At 38.7% G+C, this 17,343-nt stretch overlaps 2 protein-coding genes and 2 long non-coding RNA genes across 5 annotated transcripts; 3 read left to right on the forward strand and 1 right to left on the reverse strand.

Annotated features, from left to right (window-relative positions):
• The first annotated feature begins 2,646 nt into the window (after positions 1 to 2,646).
• Positions 2,647 to 6,907, forward strand: LOC103711192 (protein NDL1-like). 2 transcript variants are annotated; one of them, XM_008797247.5, is made up of 11 exons: positions 2,647 to 2,857; positions 4,506 to 4,605; positions 4,875 to 4,972; positions 5,101 to 5,189; positions 5,302 to 5,362; positions 5,435 to 5,521; positions 5,605 to 5,682; positions 5,775 to 5,831; positions 5,933 to 5,988; positions 6,073 to 6,208; positions 6,333 to 6,907. In XM_008797247.5, exons 1-11 carry the CDS (start codon positions 2,798 to 2,800, stop codon positions 6,552 to 6,554), a joined length of 1,044 nt encoding a protein of 347 aa, XP_008795469.1. In that variant the 5' UTR covers positions 2,647 to 2,797; the 3' UTR covers positions 6,555 to 6,907. The 2 variants fall into 2 exon arrangements, with proteins under 2 accessions (XP_008795469.1, XP_008795470.3); XM_008797248.5 differs by having other exon boundaries at positions 6,286 to 6,503.
• A 2,591-nt stretch (positions 6,908 to 9,498) lies between these two features.
• Positions 9,499 to 12,138, forward strand: LOC120112392 (uncharacterized). The gene is made up of 3 exons (XR_005513906.3): positions 9,499 to 9,865; positions 10,015 to 10,077; positions 11,388 to 12,138. It is a non-coding gene; the product is annotated as an uncharacterized LOC120112392 (long non-coding RNA).
• On the reverse strand, positions 11,124 to 13,189 carry LOC103711193 (inorganic pyrophosphatase 2). Its single transcript, XM_008797249.5, is given in 5 exon segments — positions 11,124 to 11,642; positions 11,645 to 11,894; positions 12,411 to 12,612; positions 12,709 to 12,830; positions 12,935 to 13,189. Coding segments are annotated over 5 exon segments (816 nt in total). The 5' UTR covers positions 13,073 to 13,189; the 3' UTR covers positions 11,124 to 11,538.
• A 163-nt stretch (positions 13,190 to 13,352) lies between these two features.
• Positions 13,353 to 17,284, forward strand: LOC148702559 (uncharacterized). The gene is made up of 3 exons (XR_016396539.1): positions 13,353 to 13,578; positions 14,682 to 14,754; positions 14,857 to 17,284. It is a non-coding gene; the product is annotated as an uncharacterized LOC148702559 (long non-coding RNA).
• The last annotated feature ends 59 nt before the right edge of the window (positions 17,285 to 17,343 follow it).

A 17,343-nucleotide genomic window follows, 5' to 3' on the forward strand; every position in this document is an offset into this window, starting at 1 on the left:
AAGAAGCAACATAGAGAGATTAAAATTTGCTTCAAGAATGTTTGAATAGGTTGGTCTGCTCCTATCATGCTTGAACGTTAGGACTCAGTTATTCTGATCAAAAGGCTGTGACGAGCACTTGCCAGCAATTCGACCAACTCAACCTTCCAATGCAACACTGACACATGGCATGACTTTTAGGTCTCCGCTCAGCTGCATTTGTCTCTTAGCAGCCCAAGTTAAAAATGCACGGATTTGGAAAGCAAAACTTCCTGCATGGTAACTTCAAGAAGCTTCCATTATTAGTCCAAGAACCTATTTACAGTCTACCTGCAATGTATGGAAATAGACCATTTTTAAAGCCTTACGTCAGCCCTTTCTCGTGATAAAACATTTTTGGTTTGATTACAATTTTTGAAATAATAATTTTTGTCCATATATAGGGGGGCAACAAGAAGGTATTTGTGTTCGAAATTGTTTATTGTTATAGTCTAAAATATTTATGGCTTTGTTTTCTAAAATTTATATAGTAACTTTAAAATTTATTTCAATTCTTAAAATTCTTAATCAAAGATTATATTGCAAAAAAAATCATATATATATATATATATATATATGCGAGCATACGTGTGTGCACATGAAACATGTATTTATATGTATGCATATTATTATTGGAAAGTTAAGATTCTCTATAATTCACGATTGAGCTAGAGAGAGGGAGAGGAAGTCTTTCAATCATAACTATGTATATATTATATGATGATTATAATTGATTAGACCTATGCGAATACATGGGATAGCATGTGGTGTAACCTAGTTGGGTTGGTAGATTCGCATACGTTACAACCTATATAATCATCAGTTTTTGGTATGGAAACAATTTGCTTAACTTTACGTCTATTTTAAGATATTTCTAATATATTCGTATAAGAATGAAATCGGATCGAATACGGATCGGATACAAAAATATCCATACAGATATATTTTTTTGTTTAACAAATATAGATACAGATACGAATGTTAGCCAGATGCAAAAAATTATATCTATAATTGTTTTAAATGAATACAGATACAAGTCGGATACTAAAAATATAGATATAAATACGAATATAAATTGGATAATTAAACATTATGACCACAGAATCAAAGATATTATTAAGTGGATGATAAATCAAGTTAATAGTATGTTAATGTAGTTATTTATTTTTCTTAAAAGTTAATAAATGTCATATAAAAATTGAATAGAGTTACACATAGAATCGAATATTTGGATATGGATCGAATAATTATCTATCCATATTTATTTTTTTTAACGAATATGAACAACGAATATTAATCAAATACTGATATATATATATATATATATATATATATATATGTAGAGATATATGTTCAAATATAAAAATAAAATTGCACGAATATTATCCTTCTACTTTTATTTCTAAATGTCCGTGAGTATCATCATATACAGTGAGTACATTCTATTCATGCGATGCCATGATTGTCGTAGAACAGCTGGGATTGAACGAACGCCCCCTACTAATTTGGACCCTCTTGGAGTCCAATCATCACATGGCCAGGATCGTACGGAGATTCGCGGTAGACCTTTTGTCCGTCTTGTAAAGCAAAACGTGGTTTCCATTCATAGGCGTGCCCTCCGATTACTGTATCTCTCTCATTTTTTTTGCCGTTTTAACGGAGATACCTAGCGGCCGTTATTTTCAAAATTATTTTTTTATTTTTTGTGGTCAAAATTATTTTTTTATAATTAAAAAAATGACTGTACTGTTTTCTTTTTTTACGACGGCTGTTTATATTACTTTTGGGTACCGTCAACAAAATTCAAAAATAAAAAATGCCAAAGTAATAAAAGATCCTGATGTGTCCAGAAAACTTCGTCTGAATGCTGTTTGCAATAATTTTTTATCCAAAATTTTTCGCCCTCTTAATTGACATGCAATTTTAATTTTAATATATTAAATGAATTAAAAATACAACAATATTCCATCTCGGGGGTGCAAGGCTTTAAAGTACAAAAAATAAAAATAAAAAATAAAAAAATCAAACTTTGATTTTTCTAAAGAATAAAAGGGTGGCCACGGCCGTCATATATTTAAGGCGATCGCGCTCCCCGTAATCATCGTATGTTCCCTTCTTTTTAAGAAGGCGACGGCCACCAACTCCGGCAAACGAACCATTTTTCCTCTCTTTTTCAACCGTTGGATTTGACAGGTGTCATGCACCGAATCGCATAGCAAGAAACCCGGCACCACCCTTGCAAGCCAAAAATCCAATCACGTCAAAGCCGGGCCCTTCATCAGTTGTACCACACGATCAGACGGTGCCGACCACCACGATCTCCCATGGTCCTGCTCATACAGTCAAACCCTGGACCATCACCTGCATTCCGGTTTCCGACAAGTCAACCGGTCAACAACACCAAAAAGCTCGTCATCTCAAATCGGACGGCTCTGATCGTTCCTCTCGTGATCCAACCCTCACTCATGGCTCATGGGGTGCGGGGGGCCGGGAAGACTCCGGCTGCCAGCTAGAGAGAGAGAGAAAACTCGAGTCGAGGAGAGAGAAATTAATATAAGGGGGTGTCGGTGGGGGGTTAAAAATAAAAATAAAATTTAGAGGAGGGGCCGCTTCGTATATAAGCAAGAACGTGGAGGGGATTCGGGGGCTTTAAAACAAAAAAAAGCGAGGCCGAGAGAGAGAGAGGCGGGGAGAGAAAGGGAGAGGCGGAGAAGAGGCGGGGAAGGGATCCGGGGAGGGAAGGCTCGGTTATCGGTCGTGAAATCTCCTCAGCCGGCTAATGGGGGAATCAAGTGGGTCGGTTTCGGTCGATGTGGAGAGGATCTCTCTCGGTGGAAAGGTCAGGTTCTTTCTTAGAAGTATATGTTCCTGTTATGTATTTTCATCAGATCTTTATATTGGTTTTTTTATTATTATTATTTTTGTTGATTTTTATGGTTTCATCGTGTGAATTACCCGGATTTATGATGATACAAATTATAACGTTCTTTCAATAAGAAGTTGTTTCTTTATGTTTATGATTTTTTTCCGCTATATTTTGTTGATTTTGAGGATTTTATTGGGTGATTATTTGGATTTACGAGGACATAATGTGGTTTGGATAAGGAGTGTTTTTTTGGTAATAAAATTTTGGATTTTGTATTATTTTTCTGCAGAGCTGTTATTGGAGTGTTTTGTTCTTCTAATCAGTGCTGCATTTTTGGGGAATTCAAGGAAAAGTGCAGGAAACTTTAAACTGGGATAATACTGGGGTTGCTTTGCATGTTTGGTTTTCTTTTTTAGTGTGTTGGCGTAAAATCTAAACACAATCGTCCTTTCTTGATTTTGTTTAATTTATAAATTCTTTCAACTTATAGAAATAAGTTGACATTTCTAATCACTGGAAGACGTAAATCTATCTTTGATTTATTAATGGTTAATGCTAATGTTCATGTGGCTGTACTTTTCGGTTGTAGTTTTTTTTATATTGTTTTAGTTATATATATATTAGACCTTATGATGCTAGAGTCAGTTGAAAGCTAGATTGCTTGAGTTCTTTTTTTTTTTACTTGGAACAATGGAATAAAGGATTATTCCTTTCTTCAAAAGTCGGCAGGGTATTATTTTAACTATTTGTGTTATAATTGCTTGATTACAAATTAAAAGGCTTCTAAACTAGCCAAAAGCCAAGAAGACATGTCTCCATATTGCAAAATTTTAAAATAAAGTTGTATATATTATTGCTCAAAAAATAAATTTGCATATAATAGAGGTAGCAAAAACTTCCTCGTTCATATAAAAAGGCACAAAAGTTATTATTATGCTGTATTCTTGAATTACACAATGAGTTTGATGCTCTCTGTGTGGATCTTCGTCTCAATTCTGTTACGATTCTTCAATCTGCTCTTGTTGTTTTCAAACCCTAATGGATTGTCTTTTTGAATTTAAATTTTTGAGCGTCACCATGCTATTGTTCCATTGATCCATGCTTAGGTCCATCTACAATCATCTGCTTTTGATGTCTTATGCTTCTAAGTTTATATGTCGTTCCTTTGATAATCTCAACAGGCCAATATTGTTATTCTCTATTGCAAGGTTGGGACTCGGTAAAATTGAGTTCTGATATAATTCTGTTGATTGATTCAGGTGCTACCGAAGATATCAAGCTTCTTTACTACTAAACTATTTGCATTGATTTGGTTGCTCTATGTTAAACATCTCTACTGTGAAGTAGTTTGGGGAATATTGTATATAAAAATTGTCTGGCAGTTATTTCAAACCAATACTCTATTTTTTTTTAAAAAAAATCCTATTGCAACACACCTATTAACTTGAAATCTATACAGTGTGCTTCATCTGTTATTTATCTTTTTGACTTTAATTTTTGCACTAATGTTTATTTTAAACATCCTCTATTGCAATCTTTCTTATGGGATGCGATTTCAGTCATCGTCATTTTGCTTTCTTGGTCTCTTAATACAGAATGATATTTTTATGGTGGCCTGCAGGAGCATTTTGTAAAAACAAGACATGGCACAGTGTCTGTTGCTGTGTTTGGAGATCAGAAAAAGCCTGCACTTGTAACCTATCCAGATGTGGCTTTAAACTGTAAGTTCCACTGAAACATTTTCTATGTGAACGTTGTTTTCTTTTTTGTCATCCCTATTCTCCATATGTGTGCATTGTTAATGTTTCATTTGGAGTGATTATAAAATGTACGTGTTTAAAGGTTCATTCAAGAATGCAATTACGCCGGTTCCCTTTTGATTGAGTTAATTTATTCACTCAATTACAGTAACACTGCCTATTTGTTATTTTCCTGATGGTTTTCAGGGATTTTTTACTCCCTTTTCTGTCTTTTGTTTTGAAATAAACAGATGCATCGTGCTTCCAAGGATTATTCTTTTGCCCTGAAGCTGCTTCTTTGCTTCTTCACAACTTCTGCATATATCATATTAGTCCTCCAGGACACGAGGTCAGTAGTTTGGTTTCAGCTTCCATAAGAAATAACCTTGCATACAGTTCTATTCAATATGGTTTGTTGCCATCAAATTGAACATGGTATTTACATGAGTTTGTCATCTTCCTCAAGAGTTGTTGCAGTTAGGAGCTGCTCCAATTTCTTCCGATGTTCCCATACCCTCTGTCGATGATTTGGCGGATCAGATCGCTGACGTTCTTGATATTTTTGGGTAATATTCAAGTGCTATATCTGCTTGTGTGAGTGGATCTTAGGATGGAAGATGTGTGGCAAGGCAATTTGAAATCTAACATTTTTACATCCTTTCAATTTATCCTTTCCAGGTTAGGTCCAGTAATGTGCTTGGGGGTCACGGCTGGTGCTTATATCCTTACCCTTTTTGCTGTATGTGGTACCACTTGAAAATGTTGCTCTGTTTATTGTTTCAATGACTAAAGTTTTACTTCTTACTTCCAGATAAAGTATAAGGAGCGTGTTGCAGGTCTGATACTTGTCTCTCCTCTATGTAAGGCTCCCTCCTGGACAGAGTGGTTGTTTAATAAGGTATCGTGTCAGATCCCTTTTGTAAGTTAAGAAAGAACACAGTTTAAGCTGATGAATAGAATCCTATCTTCGCCGATCCTCAGGTAATCTCCAATTTGCTCTATTTCTATGGCATGTGTGGCTTGGTTAAGGATTTCTTACTTCAGCGGTACTTTAGTAAGGTAAACAAGTTTCAGTTTCACAGCTTTATATCTGATTCACTTTACCATCTGTCCGATGTCTGATGGTTTCTTCTTTCTGACTTTGTTGGCAGGAAGTCCGTGGAAGTGGACAGGTCGCTGAGTCAGCTATTGTACAAGTTTGCAGAAGTGTGAGTTTTGATTTTCTCTTATTGCTTTACATTGTTTTGTCATTTGGTGGGGTTTTTTTGATCATTTGCAATGATTCCTATGATTTTTGTCACTGTTGTAGTTGTTGGATGAGAGGCCAAGTGAAAATGTCTGGCGGTTTCTTCAATCAATTAATGGGTATGTCCGTACACCTTTGCTCTATAAAATGTCAACTTTAAAAGAGACCCTTTGTCATTTTAACTTTTGCCTATTTATAAGCAGGAGATATGACATCACAGAACAATTACATCAGCTACAGTGTCAGACACTTATATTTGTTGGTGAAGATTCTCCATACCATTCTGATGCCCTCCACATGACATCAAAACTAGACAGAAGATACAGTGCCTTGGTCGAGGTAATATACTGAATCAGTACATCTTGGGTGCTTTTCCTTATTTATGGATAATGGTTGCTTGAAAGGGCTCTATTCAGTCCCACTGCTGGCATTTTTTTGTGTTTCTCTGGGGAATACAATGCAGGTCCAGGCATGTGGATCAGTGGTGACAGAGGAGCAACCCCATGCCATGCTGATACCCATGGAATACTTCTTCATAGGGTATGGGCTCTACAGGCCAAGGCAGTTTACTGGCAGCCCACGCAGCCCGCTCAGTCCATGGTGCATATCTCCAGATCTGCTGTTGCCTGAAAGCATGGGCGTGAAGCTAAAGCCTATCAAGACAAGGGTGTCACTTCACATTTGATAGTGATGGGCATAGTCAGCGAGCGAGGTTTAGAAAGAGTAAAGATAGCTTCAACATTTTGTAATGTTGAAGTTGTAGCTGATAATATAAATATGTATACGAGCTCTTTTGACACCTAGGATGGATTTCTTAGGGAGTGTAGATGCCAAAGGAAAAGATTCTGGTGGGCAGCCAGGGGAATGCATGGACAGCAAAGAGAATCTATTCCTTTCATTTGTAGGCATCATGCTCGCCTGTAAAATCTGCATTATTCATGATGAGCTGACAACAATAAGAGGTAGTGGCATCCTCAATCATGACTTGTGTTGTGTGGTTTCATATTCAATGGAAACGTCCTTGTAGTAATTATTTTATTCTTTTGTTTAAAGAAAGCAAAGGGTTAGTAATCATAAAATTGTTGTGATTTTTCTGGTCATTCACATGATCCCTAGAATCATACCTTTATTGGTACACCTTCTATTTAATTGTTATTATTTGCTTTCAGAAACTGACTTCGTGTTTCTTGTAAGGGCTTGAGAGTGGAACTGTTTCATGGTGAATTTGTGTTGCTGGCCTTATTGAGCTTTTTTTGTAGCCGGAGGTTACAAAGAAGTGAGTAGTTCATTTGGTGATGTCTGAAGCATCAAACAAGCTGTGTGGATATAAGTTCTCGAATCATTTATGCCTATATGATCAGTGCAGCCTGGAGCTATACATTTTATTCAGGGGCCTCCTCCAATACCTGTCACGTCTCTTAAAGTCACCTCCCTTTAAGCTTGGAAATGACTTCCCAATATAAATGTTGGATTTCTATGACAGATCTTAGATTTGAATTGTTACCATTACATGAGCAATATACTCAGTCCTAGATGCACAGTTCAGCATTTAGTTTGGATGGCTGGCGATGAAATTCTTTATTTCTTTGTAGAGTACTATGCAGGACAGCAATGGAAATCATGCATTAGCCAGAGATTAAGGTTGTCATTAGTTATAGATAAGTTTTTTGATTATATTGTTGTTAGGTAATATTCTTAAGAGCTCTTATCCAATGCTTTGAATGTTGGCTGACTGGTGGTGTTTCTTACTGATGTAGAAACTCGTAAGGATTGTTTTAAAAATTGGCAGACTTGAATATAAATTATTCAGTCCTGATACACTTGCTTAAGATCTATTCTTCTGTTACTATTTTTTCTGACCTTTATTAAGAATGTTGTCACTGGGAAGAGCTGTTAATGAGTGCCATGCGGTCCTCTCCAAAATTTGGAACACTTTGGGGCGCACCAACACACACTCATTGCACTTGCTAATGTCGTGCATGGTGATATTAGCACTGTCAAAAAATACCCAAAGTTTATTTAGCTTGTTGCATTCGATATCAGATAATGGTCTTTAATGTCACCACCATCATTTCTGCTAGCTGCTAAATTCAATTGCTGGCATCCACATTTTTATTGGTGGTGACGTATTATTGGTCCTCACATCATCAAGGCTACCTGTGGAAATCATTAGTAGGCTGTGCTAAATCGAATATATTAGGGCTTGCGGAGGATGCGGCAAGGAAGCCCTTGTTCATACCAACCCTTAAAGCTTTAACTCTCGTCAACGTCAAGGTACCAAGTAGTTGGTTGAGGCAACCGCAAAGCCAGGTCAAGGAATGATGACGCTCGAAACAAGATAATTCATGCAGAGGCAAGAAGAAATTATATCCTATACGGCATGCACGGCATGTTTCTCCATACCATCAATCACAACTGCTCATCTCTTTAACGGTCAATGAGATAAGCACTTAATGAATGAGATCCATAAGGATGAGTGGCGGTGCATGCCATGTAGAATATAATTTTTCAGAAGAAAAGGTGGCAGAGATGGCTAAGCTCAAGATGGATAAACTTACAATACAGCGAGGATCATGGTAATAATGAATTAGGTCATCATAACACAACCCATGGACACCATATATAAGCGGAATACGGGCCCCAAGCCATATATGAGTTCAATGAGACCAGGACCATCCAGCTGGCCAATTACTGGCCTAACCCTGGTCTTGCTACCTGAGAGCAGCATGGCTCCTAGCCATGGGACCAATCCACACTGCTGGACCTGGGCCTGGGCCTACACGAGTCTGTCCCACTTGTCAAGGAGGTGCTCTCTTACTACAAAAGAGGGGGGAGAGAGGTTTGGTTGAAAGAAGGTTTGCAAAGACCAGCCCAAGAAACAAAATATCCACAACCAACCTCTATTCCACTAGGTCTGTCAGATGAATCGCGCAGCTTGAGAAAAACTTAGATCAAGCTTATTTTTGAAGCTAAATGAATCAAGTGGCATAGCCTGCCAACTTTATACCATGCAAACAACTTAGGCACTTACAAATAATTTCGAAGTTTATCAGGGGACTATAAATATATATTCTCCCAACGTATCGTTCTTACAGAAACTGACCTCGGCGGTCTTTGCCTTAGCTAGCAACGTGAGGATTTATATGTAATTCGAAGACAAACCAGGGAGTTGAAGTAATTTTCTGAGAAGCTTAAACTGGACTTCGGCTATTATGATGTATGAACCGGCCTCCCCCACGGACCACCAGTCGGGCTTTCCCACAAACAGGTATGGATGCAGGCATGACTCACGTCACATACAAATAGTTTCATTCATACGATGGTATCGATGCATTCTTCAAAATGATTTATTCTGGAGAACAAACTCTCAGTATATTAGTCTGATATCTCATTCGGTATATTAAATGCATGAAACCAAACCCTCAAATTGCCAATGCTCTCTCATTCATAAGAAGTTTAGATTTCCAAGATTTGGAGCCCCGGGGCGAATTTGCCATTAATACAAGAGACGCATCTTCCAGGGAATGATTATGACAATCCGGCCCATAATTGCGGCCCAGGCCCGGATGCCAAGGGACAATGGCCAGTCTTATCCAACTTTGAGAAAACAGGGGATGAATCCCCTGTTCAAGGGGAAACGGCGCCCCTATTTTCCCTTCTCTCCATTGCGCCCCGGGCCCTTTGTTTCCCGGCTACAAAGCGTGAGAGAGAGCGCGCTTTTTTTTGGTTTTTTCCTCTCTCCCATGCCTTGGTTCCGTGGATAAGAACGAGTCGAAGGGGCGGCGCCTTGTTTTAATTTCGCATCCTCTCTCAGAGCTCCCACCGCCTCTCGTTCTTCCTCTCACGCGTTCCCTCTCCCTCTCGCCGTCTCTCACCCGCATGCTGTCCTTCTCTCTCTCTCTCTGACACACACATACATACTCGTACGCTCTCAGTTAAACCTAAGGGGCTCCACCATATCACCTCCCATACCCCCGCCCTGCGACGGAAAACAGGGTTAGGTTCTTTACCCTTTTATAAAAGTAGTAGTTAGATATTATAATTTTGGAATTTTAGAGGATTTGAATAATTATTTTAAAAATATCATTTTGGTACTGATTCCACGTACATGTATGTATGTATGTGTATGCACGTGTGTGAGTTAGATTACCATGTTCCAAGAATCTCAAGAAAGTGATTAGATTTACCTGGGTATTGGCATCCACGAGGTAAGTGATTTAATACTTCTTAGTATGCTTTTTTAAGAAATCTTGAAAAATTTTAATTTATATTGCCTGATAAAATAGTTTTAACGTTCTGCATCTGTTTGTTTAAATGGTTAAGCATGTTGTATTTTATCTCTGAAAATGGTACAAAATTATATAGGTATTTTGATATTTTCGTAGATAAGTTAATTCGGATATACGATCTGTCTTGATTAAGGGATTTGGAAAAACTAACTCGGTAATTTGTGAAAATACTTGAAGCCCATGGTGTTTGAGGATTGTCTCTATGAAGAAGAGGCTGGCATCACTCACCACCCTCATTTCATGCTCGAATCAAAGAACAACCCAATAGATGTTAAAAACAAGAATGCTGCAACAAAAACAAAAAGAAAGGATTTTTTCAGCTAAAACCAGGCAATTTATGAGGAACACAAGATACCAAAGACCATAAGCAGATTTAATGGCTTCGATGATGTAACGTTGATTTATTCTCAAAAAAAACAATGGCTGACTGGACAAACAATGGCAGTAATCTTTATTATAAGGATCAATGGCAATTTCAGCAAGGATTCGTCGTTTGAGGTTGCTGCCATCAGAATATTCATTGAAACTACTTTCAAACATTGGAAATAAAATTAAGCAGTAAAATAATCAGCTTAGAATGATCATTCTTTCAATACAAGCGGTATCATGATGTCTATGATTTTGGGTTTGTGATGCTCTTTTGACAAGGAACATCTTATATTTTCTGCCTTTCCAAATCTTTTTCTTCAGTTTACTAGTTCTTTTCTTCTTTGAGAATGTAAATGTGATCATGACTTTGCTGCCATAATGTGCCCATTTGTTGAAAGTTTGCTAGTACTAAGCTTGGGTGGAATACATGTAGAACTTTTCAAAATGGCCACAGGAGCAGCACAAAATGGCTATCTGTGAAGAACTGTTGTCAGGTTGATCTTATATTCCAGTGGAATATATAGGTTTCTTTTGCACAACTGCAACTTTTTGCTGAGTATTATAAAGAATCATCTCCATAGTTTTAAATTCAGGAGACATGAACTCTGTAATAGATAATCCAATTAGTTTCCTCCTATCATTATTTTCCTAACTTTAACTTGAGCTGAATGATGAAGGCACTAGCCATACTAGAGAACTCTGTTTGTTATGGTATACTTCATGCATTTGCATAAAAATTCCACAGTTTATGAAGTATAGTACAATTCCAGTGAATTTTACATGAAACTTGGACTAAATAAAACTTCAGCAAAATTTATCTGCATCTCTGACATTCTTTCCACTGTAAAATTACAAACCAGGTCAGAGAGGTGAAACAGGGAGGGGAAAAAAAGGAAAGCAAGAGGAAACAATTTTGTTTCAAAAAAGGGATGGTGCTAAAATGGTCCTTGACCATAATTCAAATAAATTGACCCGCTTGTGCGAGATATTTGAGGGTCAAGTCAGGCATGGTTAGTGAGGAACCCTGAGAGGCAGGGGAAGGGCTTCATTGGGTGGCATTGGAATTGTCTTGAACTTGCAATCTACTGAGAATACTTGGGCAGCATTTTTGCGATTGACCTATCGATGAGCTGCAGGAGGATCCTTTCAAGCTCCTCACCATTGCTCCATTCATGGATTTCAGCCTTGAGCTGCTGAGGATTGTCACAGATGAGCTGCCACAGAGGGTATTCCTTCCTCGGCATCACATAGTCTTCTTCACTTAGCCTGAGAGAAGGGCAGTAGTCTCCCTTCCCGTCACCCAAGTAGATGAATCGCTTCTTTCCCTCTACAGAGGCTTGTGCTTGGATTCGCTCGATGATATTACCCTGTATTTGGCGAAATCAAGGATTGGATTGAGAGCCAAAGTAATAAGAGAATCGAGACTCACGGAAGGGCTATAGCAACCATGGTTCCTAAAAATCTTACTTTTAGCTGTGTGGGAAATTTGTTATTACAATGTTTTAGAGGTCTACATCAATGCTTTGCCATGTATTTGGCTAAGATATATTCTGTATTCTTTGCTCAGGGAAGTGATTAAAATCTGTTTTGACCTCCAAAGTTCAAACCAAATTGATCTACTCTCTCTCTCTCTCTTTTCTGAAGCATTATGCAAAGGAGGAAAGACAAAAGTTACAACTTAAATAATAAGAAAATTGTAAATTTTTTGGAAACATTGATGAAGTTATGGCTTGAAAAGGCACTAAATTTACATGGTTTAACCTCTATCTTCATGGTCAGAGAATATTTACCATAAGCAACCATTGGATTCCACCTTGCATCATGCGATGACACAAAACACCACAGTGAACAAATAATTAAAGATTTCTTAAAAAAATAGTTACCTTGCACATGTTTGGAGGACAGAGGCTGCAGCCATGGGAAGAGGTAGAGAAGTCATGGTAAGGGAAGATCCTAAGCCTCCCCTCCTCATCCACATAGCTTGGATTGGTATTAACCTCTGAGAAATACTCAAGAAGCCCATGGTGTTTGAGGATTGTCTCTATGAAGAAGAGGTTGGCATCACTCACCACCCTCAGCTCACACCTAAACCAAAGAAGAACCACCCATCAGCACAAGAAATGCGTAAACAACGGAAGAGTCGCAACCATCGGCCATGGCAAAAGAAACAAGAAAGCGTACCCATGAGCGTAAGCCGATTTGATGGCCGCGATGACATGAGGATCCAATGGACCCCTCTTCAAGCAGTCTGCGATCTCCTCGACTGTCTTTCCCTGCGAATGCAGCTCCCTCATCATCCTATCCTGAAAGAGTTATAAAAGACAACAATATGCACTGAGAACTGAGCTGGATAGGATTTGTAATGGAGAAGAAAGCAACGGGCGGGATGCGGTATCGATGCACAAACCATGAGAGAATTCCACGGCATGGTCGGGAGGAGGCGCTCGAAGAGCTCGGTGGCGCCGAGCTGGTGGACGACCCAGCTATCGCTGTTGCAGTCTATGATCGTCCAGTCGAAGTCGAACACCACGATGATCCCCGCCATCGAATCTTTCGCAACTCCTCTTGGAATCGCAATTCTATGCTGTGAGAATTTTGAGGATGCAATGGCTTGGAGAGAACGGGGGGGGGGGTATACAGAGGAATAATATGTGACATATGTGGTGATGGGAAATGGGAGTAGCTGCGGACTCAGGTTTTCTTTTGCCGTTGTTTAGTTTTCTTCTTTTTTTTTATCCCTGAGGATTTATTCTACGGTGGGTGGAATAGCCACCGCTAGGCGCGGTTCCGAGAAGAATCGGGGAGGATAGGATGGGAATATTCGGGGGCGCACCGAAACTTTGGTGGGAACGCGTGGATCGCACGCCGCCGTCGCGCAATCTCAATGGTTTGGAGCCTTCGGGAGGAGGGAATATTCGGGATAGGAGCAGCCGGATCTCCGCGCCCGCCTTATACCCTGTGGCTTACCTTTCTTGAACGATGGAGTCCAGAAGGATTGACCCTGGCGTTCCTTCCTGGTCTTATGACGATTGCTCCTGATTTTTTGGGCAGGTAGCCAGGGCCTATTTTTAATTATTGTCATTAAAATATTTTTTTCTTTTTTTTTTTTCCCTTCTTATCATCTATTTTTTTCCTTCATCTTTTATTTTTTTCTTGTTTTCCGCTTCCTTTCTTCTTCTTTTTTTTCTCTTATTCTTTCTTATCTATTTTCATTTTTTTTCTCCTCTCTCTCTCTCTCTCTCTCTCTCTCTCTCTCTCTCTCTCTCTCTCTCTCTCTCTCTCTATGCGGATTAGTTTTGAAATCTCAACCACCTCCTAATCTTGTTTACTAAGAGATAGATGAACATGTATGTAATTGTTCGTAGTTCTCATATTGTTCATATTTGTATTTACTTAGATAAGTATCCATAATTTTATAAATAATTTTAGTATTTATTTTTTATTTACAAATTTTTGATTAATTGAATATTTTCTTAAATATCATAGCGTTTTTTGACTTGTTTTTTTCTTGATTTACAGTTAGGGGTGGCAATCGGGTCAGGTCAGGCATAAACAGGTCGGGTCAAATACAGGTCGGATCAGAAAACTATAAATCTGAACTCGACTTGTTTATTAAACGGGTCAGGAATTACAAACCTGAACCTGACCTGTTTATTAAACAGGTAATCCGACCCGACCCGTTTAACCTGTTTAATAAACAGATAACCTGTTTACCCAACCCAACCCGACCTATTTAACCTGTTTGCCCAACCTGACCCGTTTAACCTGCCCAATCCGATCTGTTTAGACATGTTTAGACCCGTTTAACCTGTTTAGACCTATTTAACCTGTTTAACCCGTTTAACCTGTTTAACCTGTTTAGACCTGTTTAACCTGCCCAACAGTTAAACGGGTTAAACGGTTTAAACGGCTCAGACATCTAAAACCCGTATCCGACCCAATTAATAAACAGGTTAAACGGGTCGACCTGTTTACGACCCGAACCTGTTTAGGCCAAACCCAAACCTGTTTATGGCGGGTCGAACACGGGTCGGGTTGGCGGGTCGGGTCATATTTTGCCACCCCTATTTACAGTGAACTTGTGGTCATGTTTTCTTTTGTGCCCAAGTAGAGGAGAAGGTAACATAATTCTGATTTTTTTTTTTTTGCTAAAGCGAACGTATCCTATACGACGGGTACGGATACACTCAACAAAGTCAAAAGATAACACATTCCGGAGTGCTCCTGGTAAGTTCTCATCCCCTAGCCAAAGAGTCTCCCCAGAATGGTTAGTCACATAAGAGGTTACCTAATCTGTTGCCCCGTTGGCCTCACGATACACATGCTTAGCCTGGACGGCCATCTGCCCACGCACCATAGCCCGAATATCCTTGAACAACGGGTGGCTATCGCCCACACCCCTCGCGCTCCAGTACTACAACACATATAGGCAAAAATCATCAGATATAACTCAAGCCATACCGGGCTACCCTCAACTCCGCCTGCGGAACCGAGATGTCGAAGATCTGGTAGCCTCCAGCTGCAATCATTTTGGAGTCCGGCCTTCTGATGATGAAGCCCACCCCTCCCCAACTTCCGCCATCCAGTACACATCCGTCAAAATTTATCTTAAAGAAGCTTGGGGGTGGGGGCTCCCAAGTGAAGAACACTGCACGGAACACCATGATTTGTTTTCAATCTATGTCTTTTTGAAAGCATTCTGAAATTTTTCATGTTTCTTTTTTTGAAAGCATTCTGTGTTTTGGTTTTCGTTTCAATTTTGCCCATGTAATGTATACCCCTTTCCCCCCAACCGAAAAAAAAAAAATAATTTCTCCATACAAACTTGACAGAAGCTCATCTGAGAAAACAGGGGATGAATCCCCTGTTCAAGGGGAAACGGCGCCCCTATTTTCCCTTCTCTCGATTGCGCCCCGGGCCCTTTGTTTCCCGGCTACAATTCTACAAAGCGTCAGAGAGAGCAAGCTTTTTTTTTGTTCTTTCCTCTCTTCCATCCCTTTGTTCCGTGGATAAGAACGAGAGGAAGGGGCGGCGCTTTGTTTTAATTTCGCATCCTCTCTTAGAGCTTCCAGCCCTCTCGTTCTTCCTCTCACGCGTTCCCTCTCCCTCTCGCCCTCTCTCACACGCACTCTGTCCTTCTCTCTCTCTCACACACACACACATACACACTCGTTCTCTCTCAGTTAAGCCTAAGGGGCTCCACCATACCACCTCCCATACCCCCGCCCTGCGACAGAAAACAGGGCTGGTTTCGTTACCCTGTTATAAAAGTAGTAGTTAGATATTACAATTTTGGAATTTTAGAGGATTCGAATAATTATTTTAAAAATATCATTTTGGTACTGATTCCACGTATATGTATGTAGGTATGTGTATGCATGTGTGTGATTTAGATTACCATGTTTCAAGAATCTCAGGAAAGTGATTAGATTTACCTGGGGTATTATTGGCATCTATGAGATAAGCGATTTACTACATCTTAGTGTGTTTTTTAAGAAATCTTGAAAAATTTTAATTTATATTGCCTGATAAAATAGTTTTAACGATTTCTGCATCTGTTTGATTAAATTGTTAAGCATGTTGTATTTTATCTCTGAAAATGGTACAAAATTATATAGGTACTTTGATATTTTCGTAAATAAGTTAATTTGGATATACGATCTGTCTTGATTAAGGGATTTGGAAAAACTAACTCGGTAATTTGTGAAAATACTTGAAGCCCATGGTGTTTGAGGATTGTCTCTATGAAGAAGAGGCTGGCATCACTCACCACCCTCATTTCATGCCCGAATCAAAGAACAACCCAATAGATGTTAAAAACAAGAATGCTGCAACAAAAACAAAAAGAAAGGATTTTTTCAGCTAAAACCAGGCAATTTATGAGGAACACAAGATACCAAAGACCATAAGCAGATTTAATGGCTTTGATGATGTAACGTTGATTTATTCTCAAAAAAAACAATGGCTGACTGGACAAATAATGGCAGTAATCTTTATTATAAGGATCAATGGCAATTTCAGTAAGGATTCGTTGTTTGAGGTTGCTGCCATCAGAATATTCATTGAAACTACTTTCAAACATTGGAAATAAAATTAAGCAGTAAAATAATCAGCAAAGAATGATCATTCTTTGGTCTTTCGTTATGTGAAATTCAAAACAAGCCATATCATGATGTCTATGATTTTGGGTTTATGATGCTCTTTTGACAAGGAACATCTTATATTTTCTGCCTTTCCAAATCTTTTTCTTCAGTTTACTAGTTCTTTTCTTCTTTGAGAATGTAAGTGTGATCATGACTTTGCTGCCATAATGTGCCGATTTGTTGAAAGTTTGCTAGTACTACGCTTGGGTGGAATACATGTAGAACTTTTCAGAATGGCCACAGGAGCAGCACAAAATGGCTATCTGTGAAGAACTGTTGTCAGGTTGATCTTATATTCCAGTGGAATATATAGGTTTCTTTCGCACTACTGCAACTTTTTGCTGAGTATTATAAAGAATAATATCCATAGTTTTAAATTCAGGAGACATGAACTCTGTAATAGATAATCCAATTAGTTTCCTCCTATCATTATTTTCCTAACTTTAACTTGAGCTGAATGATGAAGGCACTAACCATACTAGAGAACTCTGTTTGTTATGGTATACTTCATGCATTTGCATAAAAATTCCACAGTTTATGAAGTAGAGTACAACTTCAGTGAATTTTACATGAAACTTAGACCAAATAAAACATCAGCAAAATTTATCTGCATCTCTGACATTCTTTCCACTGTAAAATTACAAACCAGGTCAGAGAGGTGAAAGAGGGAGGG

The sequence above is a fragment of the Phoenix dactylifera genome, chromosome 9, assembly GCF_051530095.1.
Source record: "Phoenix dactylifera cultivar Ajwa chromosome 9, Ajwa_hap1_PhDact_Kaust_v1.1, whole genome shotgun sequence".
NCBI classification, from domain to species: domain Eukaryota; kingdom Viridiplantae; phylum Streptophyta; class Magnoliopsida; order Arecales; family Arecaceae; genus Phoenix; species Phoenix dactylifera.

Excerpts from the sequence above, each read along its gene's own strand:
- LOC103711192 (XM_008797247.5), top strand. The coding sequence starts at position 2,798 with ATGGGGGAATCAAGTGGGTCGGTTTCGGTCGATGTGGAGAGGATCTCT. Across the intron at positions 5,522-5,604 it reads CAGAGTGGTTGTTTAATAAG|GTAATCTCCAATTTGCTCTA; the intron begins GTATCGTGTCAG and ends GCCGATCCTCAG. Across the intron at positions 5,832-5,932 it reads TTGTACAAGTTTGCAGAAGT|TTGTTGGATGAGAGGCCAAG; the intron begins GTGAGTTTTGAT and ends TCACTGTTGTAG.